Source organism: Nelumbo lutea, chromosome 6 (genome assembly GCF_056320005.1).
Source record: "Nelumbo lutea isolate HS-2025 chromosome 6, American lotus-T2T, whole genome shotgun sequence".
NCBI lineage: Eukaryota > Viridiplantae > Streptophyta > Magnoliopsida > Proteales > Nelumbonaceae > Nelumbo > Nelumbo lutea.
In genome coordinates this window covers 24,953,090-24,965,949 of record NC_142689.1, presented here as the reverse complement: position 1 = coordinate 24,965,949, position 12,860 = coordinate 24,953,090, and the positions used below count along the sequence as shown (strand labels likewise).

Here is a 12,860-nt window from a genome sequence, read left to right as displayed (position 1 = left end):
AAAGACTGGTTGGAAAACTCATTTATCTTACACATACACAGCCGAATATTGCATATGCTGTAAGTGTAATAAGTTAGTTTATGCATAATCCTAAAGAAGTCCATCTACAAGCTACTCATCAAATTCTGCACTATTTAAAAGCCAATCCAGGGAAAGGAATTTTATTCAGAAGGAATGGGGGACTGGCTCTTGAAGCATATATAGATGCCGATTATGCAGTATCTCTAGTAGATAGACAGTCCACTTCTGGTTACTGTACCTTCTTGGGAGCAAAACTCGGTCACTTGGAGGAGTAAGAAGCAAAATGTAGTGGCTCGGTCAAGTGCAGGGACAGAGTTCAAGGCTATGGCACAAGGAGTGTGTGAATTACTCTGGTTGAAGATAACTTTAGAAGACTTGAAGATTCCACAAGAAGAGCCTACGAAACTATATTGTGACAACAAGCCAGCCATCAATATCGCTCACAATCCTATTCAACATGACAGGACGAAGCACATTGAAATTGATCAACACTTTATAAAAGAGAAACTGGACAGCAAGTTGATTTGCACTCCCTATGTATCTACAAAAGGACAACTGGCCGATGTACTTACTAAAGGGCTCAATAGTACAGACTTTCGAAGAATTGTAGCCAAGCTGGGAATGGAGGATCTCTATTCACCAGCTTGAGGGGGAGTGCTGGAAAACGTGGGGTTACTGGTGTAGATGCATATTTGGTAATTAGCATCTATATTTGGTAGTTGTGTAAAAAAAGGAATGTGTGAATATGTATTCCTAGGATTGTGGAAGAGTATAATCCCTTAAATATGGGGATTAAAATAGTTAGTCCCTTAATTATAGGGATTGATTTAGGAAGATGTTTTCTATTTATTGCAGCAGCTTACTGTATAAATATGTCGGTTGGCAATGGAATGATAAGATCAGTTTTTTACCATTTCAAAACAGTATAAATGGTTTTTGGAAGGGGATGGCAATACAAATTTTTTCCACTCCTTAGCAAATTGGAGAAGGAAGAATTTGATCTCTAGTATTGACGTTGAAGGACACTTTTTTAGTAGAGAGGAGGAAATTGTTAAGGTTTTTGTGGATAACTTTAAAGCAATCTTTGCTACCTTAGGTCGGAGAATTTTGGAAAGTTGGGATCCTAAGTGGGAAAGGATACATAAAGTTCACTCAATTCTTTTAGAACGAAGTTTTAGTCTAGAAGAAGTCAATGAAGCAGTGTTTTCAATGGAAAAATCAAAAGCTTCAGGTCCTAATGACTTTTCGATGGATTTTTACAAGGATTGTTGGGAAATTATAAAGGGTGATTTGATGGATGTCTTTGAATAATTTCATGGAGAGATCACACCTAGAGCAAATGCAGCTTTCACAGCTCTGGTACTTAAAGGAAAGAAGCAAAAACCACAAAGGACTTTAGGCCCATTAGTCATGTAGGAAGCTTGTACAAAATTGTTTACAAAGTCTTGGAGGAAGACTAAAGACCTGTCTATGCTTGGTGACCTCCCAATTTCAAGGAGCTTTTGCTGATGGGAGGCAAATAGTGGATCAAATCCTGATGGCAAATGAGTGTGTGACCATGTGGAGGAAAAGAGAAAGAAAGGGGGAAAGGGATTGATTTGTAACTTAGACCTAGAAAAATCTTATGACATGATGGATTGGGATTTCCTTCTTAGTTTGTTAGAGAAGATAGGGTTGGGGGAAAAATGGAGGAAATGGATCAAAGGTTGTATTAGCTCAGTACATTTCTCAATCTTGCTAAATGGGGTTCCTAGAGACTTTTCCCAATAAAAAGAGGTATGAAACAAGGAGACACTTTATCCCCCTTTTTGTTCACTCTAATTGCAGAAGTCCTAAGTAGAATGATCATCAAGGCTGGTTTGGACAATCTGATCAAGGGTTGAAGGGTAGGGAGGAATAATGTATTCTCTCATTTAACAATTTGTAGATGAGATAATAATTTTCTGTCAAGACTGTAATGAGTATAGAATAGAAAATTTAAGGGACCCAATGAATTCTAAAGGATATCAAATCTGAAAGTGAATTGGGGTAAGAGTTGTGTGGCAGGAATCAATATGGAAGAGGGAAGCATTCAGTTATTGGTAGGAACTCTAGGATGTGAACCAGCTAGTCCAACAACGGTTCAAAAGATTAGACCTTAGGGGATTATAAACTCATGTGAGTGCTTTAGTAAGCACATGATGCTTGGGCCTTTAAGAAATCCAAGCAATTGAGTCATTTCAAATACAGTTGCCATTCATGCTGTGTTTTCCTCAGATGGGATCATAGAAGACAGAGGAGAAGCAACAGGAGATCTCAGAGCATAGTTTTCAAGGCGCCAAGGCAAGGCTAGGCAACAAGAGGTGCCTAGGAATTGCCTAGGAGATGGATTTTTTTTAAGTAAAAACCACAAATTCTAAGGTAGTTCCCTTGGTTCCATAACCATCCTTCCTTAGTAACTATCCATAATTTTCATAAGAAAATTATAAACTTCATGTTTGTTAGAATGCTCGAGTCAGGGGTATTTTGGTCATTCTGGTTTATCTTCTTGAAAGTGAAAGGTCTATTGTATCTGAGTTTAAGTTATGTGTCCCATCTTATATGAGGGACAAAACTGTCTTTCTTGTAACTCTAAGTTTTATGAATAAAATTCAAGTGGGTCGACTAGGAGAGTGATTTTTCACATTCTCTCTTCTAGTCTGGCTGAACACTCTTCTTCTTCTTTCTCTTTTCTTTCTTCTTCCTTCTCTACTTTGACCTAGAATCAACTAGGGTTTATTCACATGGTATCAGAGCTGTAAGGTCGTATCTTTATTTCTTTCTTGTTGCTGTTCTCTTTCTGGGTTCATCGCCAACTTTCACAGTCATCTTCTTCTTTCTCGACTAACCTGAGTGGAGGTTCGATAAGGGGTTGAAAAGGATCTGTCGTTTTGTGGGCCTGGAGGTGAGAATGCCTCCGGTCGTTGCTGTGGTGGTCGTTGAAGTGGTATACTAAACCCTCTATTCAGTATCGAAAAGGGCTGAATGTGGACAGGTATGAACACTATTGTTGTTTGTCCAAATAAGGGACTGTGAATGTTTTCTTTTTGCTTTAAAAGTTGGTTGTGATGATGCTCGGTGTGACTGATATGCATTTCAGTCATGTTTCTCTGCATTTCTCTTCATATGTATGCTGAAAGAAGAGCTGTCGACTGCTGAAGTTCACAACAGCAGTAGATTGGTGGAGGTTGTGTCGTGGTGATTGGTGGTGGTGGTGGTTGTGTCCTAGACCTTGTGTGTAATCAGCTCAGCAGGGTGCAGCCCAAGTGTTTGATGTGAAGACTGAGTGATTTCAGTCTTAGTGTGTTAATGGTGAATGGTTCTGCAGTGTGCAGCCCAGGTGTTTGATGTGAAGACTGAGTGATTTCAGCCTTAGTGTGTGGTGTGTAATGTGTATTTAAAGAAGCTAGGGTTGGTGGTGTTATAAGTGAGATAAGCCTTGTGAAAGAGTGTGAAGTTGTGTTGTATATTTGAAGGTGAAATAATTGAGATGGCTTCTTCCGTAGATGGGAATGACAACAAAACTAGCATCATGCTTTCTTCAGATTATATAAGTGTTCAAATGACATCCATCAAGTTGAATGGTGAGAACTATGTACCATGGGCAAAATCCGTGGAGGTGTTCTTGAAGGCCACGAGGAAAGTAAAACATGTGAGGGAGGAGAAACCTTCCTCTAATTCCCCTGGGTTCAGTGATTGGGAACAAGATGATGCACAGATAATGACATGGCTTTGGAACAGCATGGAACCAAAGATTAGTGTGAACTTCATGTTCCTAAATACAGCCAAAGAGATCTGGGATCATGCTAAAAAGTTGTACTCTGGACAAAACAACACAACTAGGGTATATCAGTTATACCAAGAGTACTTCAATTTGAAGCAAGGAAGTCAAAGCATAGAGGAGTATTATGCAAGTTTGAGGAACATCCGCAATGAGCTAAATGTGTATCGCCCTCTAACATCAGATGTCCAGATCCAACAAAAGCAATGTGAACAACTTGATGTGACTAGGCTTCTTGTGGGCTTGAAGGCTAAGTATGAACCTGTCAGAGCACAAATATTGGGGGGATCAGCTCTCCCTTCACTTGAAGAAGTTTTTGTCCGTCTTAAAAGGACATCCATTGAACCGGTGGAACATTCTTCCTTCTCTAGATCTAGTTTGGTAGTGACCAAAGGGAGTGGCCGTGGAAGTAAAAGTGGCGGTGGTAGCAGTGGCCCTCCAAGCAACCGTGGTGGACACATGTTTAACAGGGCTAGTGGCCGGATTGGAGGCCGAGAGTCAAGGGGAGGCCGTGGAAGAGGAAGGAATAATGCTCAGAGAAAATGTACACATTGTAGCTTAGAGGGGCACACAGTTAATTTCTGCTATGATTTGCGTGGTCCACCCAATACTTGGGCTAACCATGCTACATCTAAGAGTAGTATCACAATTACTGAAAACCAGCAAATTGCCTCAACCCCCTCCACACCCGCTTGTGCTTTCGGGTAGGAAATGGTGTGTACCACAGGCAGCATATGAGCAATTCCTTCAAACATCTCAACAGAATACAACTACACTTGCCCATTCAGGTATGGCTTGCTTAGCTTCCAAAGCTTCACCCTAGATCATTGATTCCGGAGCCTCGGACCATATGTCTGGGACTCTTGATGTATTTTCTTCCCTTTCTTGCTCCTCCACATCTCAGTCAGTTACTCTTGCTAATGGCTCTGCATCTCCTATTTGTGGTGTTGGTGATGTTGATTTCTCCTCCTTGTCTTTAGCATTTGTTTTATATGTTCCTAAGTTCCCGTTTCACCTTATGTCTATTAGCAGATTAACCAAGTCTCTTAATTGTTCTGTAACCTTCTATCCTTTTTCTTGTGTGTTTTAGGATCTCAAGACGGGGAAGAAGATTGGCGGAGGGCATGAAGCAGGTGGTTTGTATTACCTTGATGGTGGTGGCCCCCACTGACTTTTCAGTCGTCTCTTACTCCTCTCCAATGGCACTGCAGACTCGGTCATCCCTCTCTCAATGCTTTGAAGCTGCTAGTTCCTTCTTCATCATTAGATTGTGAGTCATGTCAGTTGGGAAAACATCATCGAGTCTCATTTAGTCCAAGAATTGATAGTCGTGTCTCAAGTCCTTTTGCTTTAGTTCATTCTGATGTATGGGGTCCAATTAAAGTTGTGTCATACAATGGGTTTAAGTACTTTGTAATCTTTGTTGATGACTTTTCAAAGATGACATGGATCTATCTTATGAAAGACTGTAGTGAATTATTCTCTATTTTTTAGAAATTTCAAGCTGAAATACGCACTCAATTTGGTGTTCATATGAAAATACTTCGCTCTGATAATGCCAAAGAATACATCTCTTCACCATTTCAACAATACCTAGAACATCATGGAATAATTCATCAAACTTCTTGTGCCTACACCCTGCAACAAAACAGTGTAGCTGAACGGAAAAATAGACATCTTCTTGAAACTGCTTGGTCCTTGATGATCAATATGCATGTCCCAAAGCATTTTTGGAGTGATGCTGTTCTTACATCCTGTTTTTTGATAAATCGGATGCCCATGTCAATCCTTGGAAGCCAATCCCCTTTCTCCGTGTTGTTTCCCACTTTGTCTCCATTTCCTCTCACCCCAAGAGTCTTTGCCTGTGTTTGTTTTGTTCAACACTTGGGGCCTGGAGTAGACAAGCTAGATGCTCGAGCTACGAAATGTATTTTTCTTGGCTACTCAAGGACTTAGAAAGGGTATAAGTGTTATAACCCAAAATTTCATAAATCGTTTGTGTGCTCTGATGTCACCTTCTTTGAATCAGTTCCATTTTTCTCAGATGTCAATGTCTCTTCTTCTCCCTCTGTGGTTCCTCTTCCTGTACCGGTTATGGACCCCCTCCCCGTAGCTCCCATTCCTACTACAGATGCACATCATATGCCTATTACTACAGAGAGGCCGCCAATTACTCAAGTGTATACCCGTAGAAGTGCTTCGGCCCCTCCACTTCAGCACTTGTCGACAGATCTTGCTACTGCTCCTTCTCCCTCAGATCTTGATCTTCCTATTGCTTCGCGGAAAGGTAAACGTACTTGTACTTCTCATCCCATTTCAGACTATGTTTCCACTACTCACCTTTCTGCTTCTCGTTGCAAGTTTAAATCATTACTCTCATCGGTTCCCATTCCCAAGACTGTACAGAAAGCCCTTACCTCCCCAGGGTGGCAGCAGCCATGGAAGAAGAACTCTCTGCTCTACAACATAATCACACGTGGAAACTCACCACCCTTCCTCCTGGTAAGCACATTGTTGGGTGTAAATGGGTCTATACAGTGAAGCATCTTCCTAATGGCAGTGTGGAACGATTGAAGGCACGGTTAGTGGCCAAGGGCTATTCTCAGTTATATGGTGTTGACTATAATGGAGGCATTCTCTCCTGTGGCTAAAATCGACTCAGTTCGGGTGTTGATATCATTAGCTACTATGTATGATTGGCCTCTCGTGCAACTTGACATCAAAAATGCCTTCCTACACGGTGATCTTGTTAAGGAGGCGTATATGGAGCAACCACCAGGGTTTGTTGCTCAGAGGGAGGCTGGTAAGGTGTGCAGGCTCAAAAAGGCAATCTATATACTGAAACAATCTCCACGTGCATGGTTTGGCAGGTTCAGTGAAGTGGTGAAGGCCTTTGGGATGAAACAGTGTTAGGTTGATCATTCTGTGTTCAGCTATAACTCAAAGGATGGGACAATCTTGCTAGTCGTGTATGTGGATGATATTGTCATAACTGGAAGTGACAGCAATGGCATTGACAGGCTGAAAAAATTCTTACAAGACTACTTCGATACGAAAGATCTGGGGAAGCTAAAGTATTTCCTAGGAAATGAGGTTGCGAGGTCAAAACAGGGGATCAACCTATGTAAGAGAAAATATGTTCTTGATCTACTTAAAGAAACCGGGTTGTTAGGTGCTAAACCAGCAGAGACTCCTATGGAACACAATGCCAAGTTAAGTGTGGATGCAGGTGAAGAGTTTGATGATCCTGGAAGATACAGAAGGTTGGTGGAAAAGTTGAACTATCTGACCATTATGCAACATCCTCGGGTTCCTCATTGTGAAGTTGTTCTGAGAATTGTTAGGTACCTAAAGGGTGCTCCAGGTTGTGGTTTGTTACCAAAAGGGGAGAACTCTTGAGATAGTAGGGTACATAGATGCTGACTGGGCTGGCTCTATATCAGACAGGAGGTCAACCACAGGGTATTGAACCTTCCTGGGCGGCAATCTCGTAACTTGGAAGAGCAAGAAGCAAATAGTTGGCAAGAAGTAGTGCAAAAGCAAAGTACAGGGCTATGGCCCATACTACATGTGAATTAGTATGGCTGAAGAACTTACTATAGGAGGTGGGGTTCTCAATTGACAAACCCATGAAACTATACTGTGATAACCAAGCTGCTGTTCACATCTCATCCAATCCCATCTTCCATGAAAGAACTAAGCATATTGAGGTGGATTGTCACTTTGTGAGAGAGAAAGTGATAAGTGGGGTAATAACTACATCTCATGTGAGCTCAGGAAACCAGTGGGCAGATCTCTTCACAAAGAGATTGTCTCGGGGAAGAATAGATTACATTTGTAACAAGTTGGGACTATATGATATATACTCTCCAACTTGAGGGGGAGTGTTAGAATGCTCGAGTCAGGGGTATTTTGGTCATTCTGGTTTATCTTCTTGAAAGTGAAAGGTCTATTGTATCTGAGTTTAAGTTATGTGTCCCATCTTATATGAGGGACAAAACTATCTTTCTTGTAACTCTAAGTTTTATGAATAAAATTCAAGTGGGTCAGCTAGGAGAGTGATTTTTCACATTCTCTCTTCTAGTCTGACAGAACACTCTTCTTCTTCTTTCTCTTTTCTTTCTTCTTCCTTCTTCTCTACTTTGACCTAGAATCAACTAGGGTTTATTCACAATGTTTAAGTCTTGAAAATTAACATATTTATGAGCAAGAAAAAGAAGAAAGAAAAGAAAATTCAAAAAATATAGGGGTTGAACCACTATTTTTGTTATAGGAAAAGAAGAAAAGAAAAGGTGGAAGAAGAACAAGAAATGTGTTGATTAGACAAAATTTTAAGTTCTTCCCTTACTGGTTCAGATTTTGGTGTCTTTGAGGAATCAATATAGCAGTTAGCAATGTTTGTGTTGATTAAACCCTAAAAAATAAGAAAATAATAAAAAGAAAATAGATTATAAACACAAAAAAATGAATATTTTTGTTTAATAATGTCTATTATATAATTATAATCTCGAAAAAATAACAATATAAAAGTATTTTATAAGACAGTATACAAAATTGCTTGGCGACTGGGCGAGGTGAGCCTCCAAGGGTGCCTTGTCGCCTAGGCATCACCTTGACAACTGTCTCAGAGGAGGGAGGGAGGAAGCCAAGAATAATGAGCAATATATCAAGGTAGGATCTCCAGTAACTCGAAGATAACGGCTAAAGAGGTTTTTGTACAAGGGCTCGAGGGTGGCAAGAAGTTTGGTGGTGCAAATCTTCCATCAACTTGTGTAGATAAGGATTATGACCTAAAGTTCTCATCTCAATCAAAAGGAAATTTGTTTGGTACTCAAGATGTTAATAACAATCTGCAAAATGACAGGAAGGGATTTCAGTCCAAGAATAGAAAAGAAGACAAGAGGAAGTTTCTAAAGCCTAAAAAATCAAATTTGAAAAGAAAGGGAGCGATAAGGAATGTCTCGGCTAAGATTAGAAAACAGAGAGGAAGAGAGGTGGGTATGGAGTGATCGCCAGGTTTGACAAATGCGGCAAGAAGAGGTTTACTGACAGTACAATAGAGACTCTCAACAACTATCAATTTTCTCCCATGACTGGTGATATTGGATGTAATTCTAAAGTTAGTAGGGGATCCAGCAGGTTTTGTTTTCACTCTGAACCCAGGATTATGAGTATGGCAGGATAGTTGCGATTTGGGATTTCCAGTCTCACCGAATTCAGAAGAGCTAGACTCTGCTGAAATTGAGAAACTGGAAGCGGGGAAGGCGACAGTTCGGGCAAAGAATTTTAGCATCAGTGCTGAGCCAGAAATTGAAGACAATGATGGAGGAAAGGCCGGAGGAAAGGATGACACAGGTGATGGTGAGTCTTCTGGTGACTGAAATTCAGGACAAAGATTGCATGCTTTTTAAGGAGGTTGAGATTGGAAGGCAGGGTATTGACTTGGGTCAAGGGAGTAAAATGGAAGAGGAGGGTTAGTCTAGTGGGATAATCAGATAGAAATTGTGGAATACGAGAACTCACAATATCATTCATGTGACAAAGAACTTTTCAAGGCTAAAACTTGGCTTGGCAAGGACAGGACCTACAAAAAAATATATATAAATGGGTGTACAAAAGGAAGAAGGTGAGAGGTAATGGGACAACTGGTATTGATCATAGGGAGGTAACAATGCAAGCTCAGTCACAGGCCCCCCTTCCAATGAAGGAACAACAAGAAGACAAGGTGAATGATGTCAGTTCTGAGTCTGGTGTGATACATCTAAGGCAAGAAAAGGATGTTGTTGATGAAGTTTCAGGTGAGGTGACTATCCAAAAAATAGTGAATAGAGAGGTCAAAATTGGGAAGAGCTTGGGTCTGTTTTTCTGGGGTGGAGAGGAATTTGCAAGGAGGGTTTTTGAAGAATTTGAAAGAAAGGAAAAAAAAAAGAGGAAGAGAAATTGAAGAACAAAGCGCATCTGAAAGGGAGCAAGGAATGGGATGAGGAATAACCAAACCAAGAGGATGTATACACAAATGAAGACTAATGTGGGTTTATGGAAGGGTTCCTACTTTTGTTTAAAGATGGGTGGTGGTCCTAGTTTTTCTGGGGGACTTTGTATTGGGTCTGTCTCGTGATCTTTTCTCGGAATTGTTTGGGTAGTCTTTATGTTTGCAAGGTGTGGCATATTTGGGGTTTTTTCTTTTTTTCTTTTCTTTTTTTTTTTGCGGGGGGGGGGGAGGGGGGGGGGGGAGGGGGGGTTCGGTTATGAGGGTGTCTCTTGCTTTTGGTGATTTCTTATCACCTTCTACTGTATTTTATCTTTTATTTTAACGAATTTTCATTTTATCCTTCATAAAAAAAGTTTGGTGCAACCTCTCCACTTCGGGACAATCGACAAAGGAGGCCCAATTCTTGCCTCTCTCCTCATGTGTGTTTTCTTTGTAAGGCTAATGGTTAAACCACTCATTTATTAATCTCTTGTCCTCCTCTTGTGTTTTGTATTTTAGAATATTTATGTTCTCTCTTTGGATGTAGATGGGTCCCCCACAAGAATTGGTAATTTTATTCAACCTAACTTCCTGGAAATCAGCTTCAGTGCTCACAAGACCGTGCTCACACAGTTCTCATAGTCCCTTACAGCCTTGCATTGGGAATATCTCCCCATGAAAAGAAAACATACAAGTATGGAGACATTCCCAATGCATGGTGTAAAAGGTTGTGTGAATGGTGTCAGCACGGTCTTGTGAGCACTGAAGCCGATATCAACTTCCAGAGGCTCAAGGAAGAGAGAGTGAAGAAGATCATGTGAGGACAGTAGGAGCAGCATTGGTATGGACGATCTGGGAAGAAAGAAAGAATAGAATTTTCAATGAGAAGAGCAGGTCTAAAGAGGAGTTAATGGAAGCTATCTTAGTGAGAGTTGCACATTGGGTGAAAACATTGGAGCTATTCAGATTTTTTCAGTCAATGATATCGTTAGAACTTGGTCTGAAGTAGTGCAAGAAGGTAGGTACATTGAAGAAGTGAGAATGGACTGGAAGCCCCCAACTGTAAATAAGCTGAAACTGAACTTTGATGGTAGTTCTATGGGCAACCCGGGAAGAGAATTGGGGGAGTGACTAGAGATCATCAAGGATTTGTGGTAGTGATGTATTCAAGTCCAATTGGCTTAGGAGACTCAATAAAGGAAGAAATCTTGACACTTTTAGAATGATTGAGATTAGCATGACAGCTTGGCCTCAAAGACAAGGGACTTGAAGGTGACTCACAACTAGTAATTCAATGGGCAAAGCAACTCAATCAGCACCTTGGAAATATAGGCATACTTTTAGGGAAATTGATGTCATTGCAAAGCAATTGAATTCAAGTTTCATCTGGGTGAGAAGAGTAGCAAATGAGGGGGAAGATGTTCTAGGTAAACAAGGAGTTGACAGACCTAATCTATTCTGGGCAAACTTGTAAACTCTTGTTACCAGGTCCGACAGTTGTATTAAATTTTAATCATTAATATTTAATGAAATCTTTTTTGCTGATCAAAAAATTAAAAGAGAACATAGAAGGAATAACAGATAAAGACAAGAGAAAACAGTTCATGATGTGAAGAGAATAGCAGAAACTGAATAGCCATCAACTTCTCTTCTTTATTTTATTTGTTGGGATACCCAATCAACTCAAAAGACTAAACTACTCCTAATGAGGTGAACAAAAGACAAAAAATAACCCTATTGTAAAAAGCTACAAAATTACCCAATATCATAAATTTCTCCTCCAAGATGAAATTATTCTCCATTGCATGTACACATGCAATTGCATCTCTTTTCCAATTGCTGTTTAGACATTTCAGCAATGAAACTCTAAATTACTAACTTCTTCTAAGTGCTTCAAATCTGAAACTCTTCCATTTTCTTTTTTCGCTTCTCATACTCTCAACTCAACTCAGCCTTAATTCAAACCATTTGAGGTTAGCTACAAATATACTGTCCAACCATTAAGCTCTATTTTCACTTCCCATCAGTATAACCTTATTTCGTAATGGATATGACCAGAGGCCTGATTTCAGCAGAATCTATGCCTGTACACTATCACTATATAAAAACTATTTACACTTAATAAACAACTTCACTAAGCTTCAGTGTCTTAATGAACTCTGTCTATAAGATTGGCAAGAATAAGAAATATAAACTCCACTAAGACTAAAATCTGGTTGCATGTAAAATGAATTAAAAAACAAATGATTTTCTTCATAAATGATATTCAATAGGAAAATGAATCATTTTCTTGATTTTCTTGGTTTTTATCTCGACTTAGGGAAAAAACTGAATGGTTGAGATATATACCGTCACCACAAGTTTTGAGTCCAGAAGGCCAACTTTCATTCACTATTTAAATAATGTACATCTTCCTCAGAGCCATTTCACATTGCAACCAAATGCATTAAATAGCAATTCCAGAAATGGTTTTTTTTTATTCATTTCAAGTGCAACCAAATGGAGTATTAAGAAAAGAAGTCTACTAAGGAATAAGACATTGAAGTTTCAAAAAACAAGCACTGAAGTTACAATGAAAAAAAAAATTGAAACAAGGACATAGATTATTTATGTTACAGTATCACAATACCTTCCAAATCCATATAGTTAGGACAAAGTTTTTCTGAGTTGAGTATCCATTACCTATGGTAGATATCCTACTAACCTTGAATTCACCATATTCATCAGCACTGAGGATCCCAACTACTGTTACTAAGGTCACAACACTTCCAAAGAGAGTGGGATTCTGGGAAAAAAATGTACAAGTTAAAGAGCAAAAGAATTTAACAAAGAAATTTAACAGACTGAAGCAAATTGTACAAGAAAACCAAATAATTTTAAATGAATTGCCTAAATAGCAATGTGAGGTTTCTTTAAGAACCAAAGTTACTATCTCACCATAGGGCAGTGAAGCAAGATTAACAAGATTTATTAACCTATAAACTTAGTAGATAACATACAAGTATACAACAAGTATTTGCATAACATATGTGATGGAAGTTTCTTTGAGCACCCAAGGCAATGATCTCA

At 39.5% G+C, this 12,860-nt stretch overlaps 1 protein-coding gene across 18 annotated transcripts in view; it reads right to left on the bottom strand.

The window, feature by feature from the left end:
* Nucleotides 1-12,860, bottom strand: part of LOC148848014 (DNA topoisomerase 4 subunit B (DUF810)) — a 123,760-nt gene that overhangs the window by 76,493 nt on the left and 34,407 nt on the right. For all 18 annotated transcript variants that reach the window (XR_016101428.1, XR_016101426.1, XR_016101423.1 and 15 more), the window contains one exon: nt 12,496-12,576. Coding sequence is in view for 9 of the 18 variants with exons in the window: in XM_088952498.1 (XP_088808624.1) it covers nt 12,496-12,576 (81 nt within the window). In the remaining 9 variants the exon portion in view is untranslated. The remainder of the gene's footprint in view (nt 1-12,495; nt 12,577-12,860) is intronic.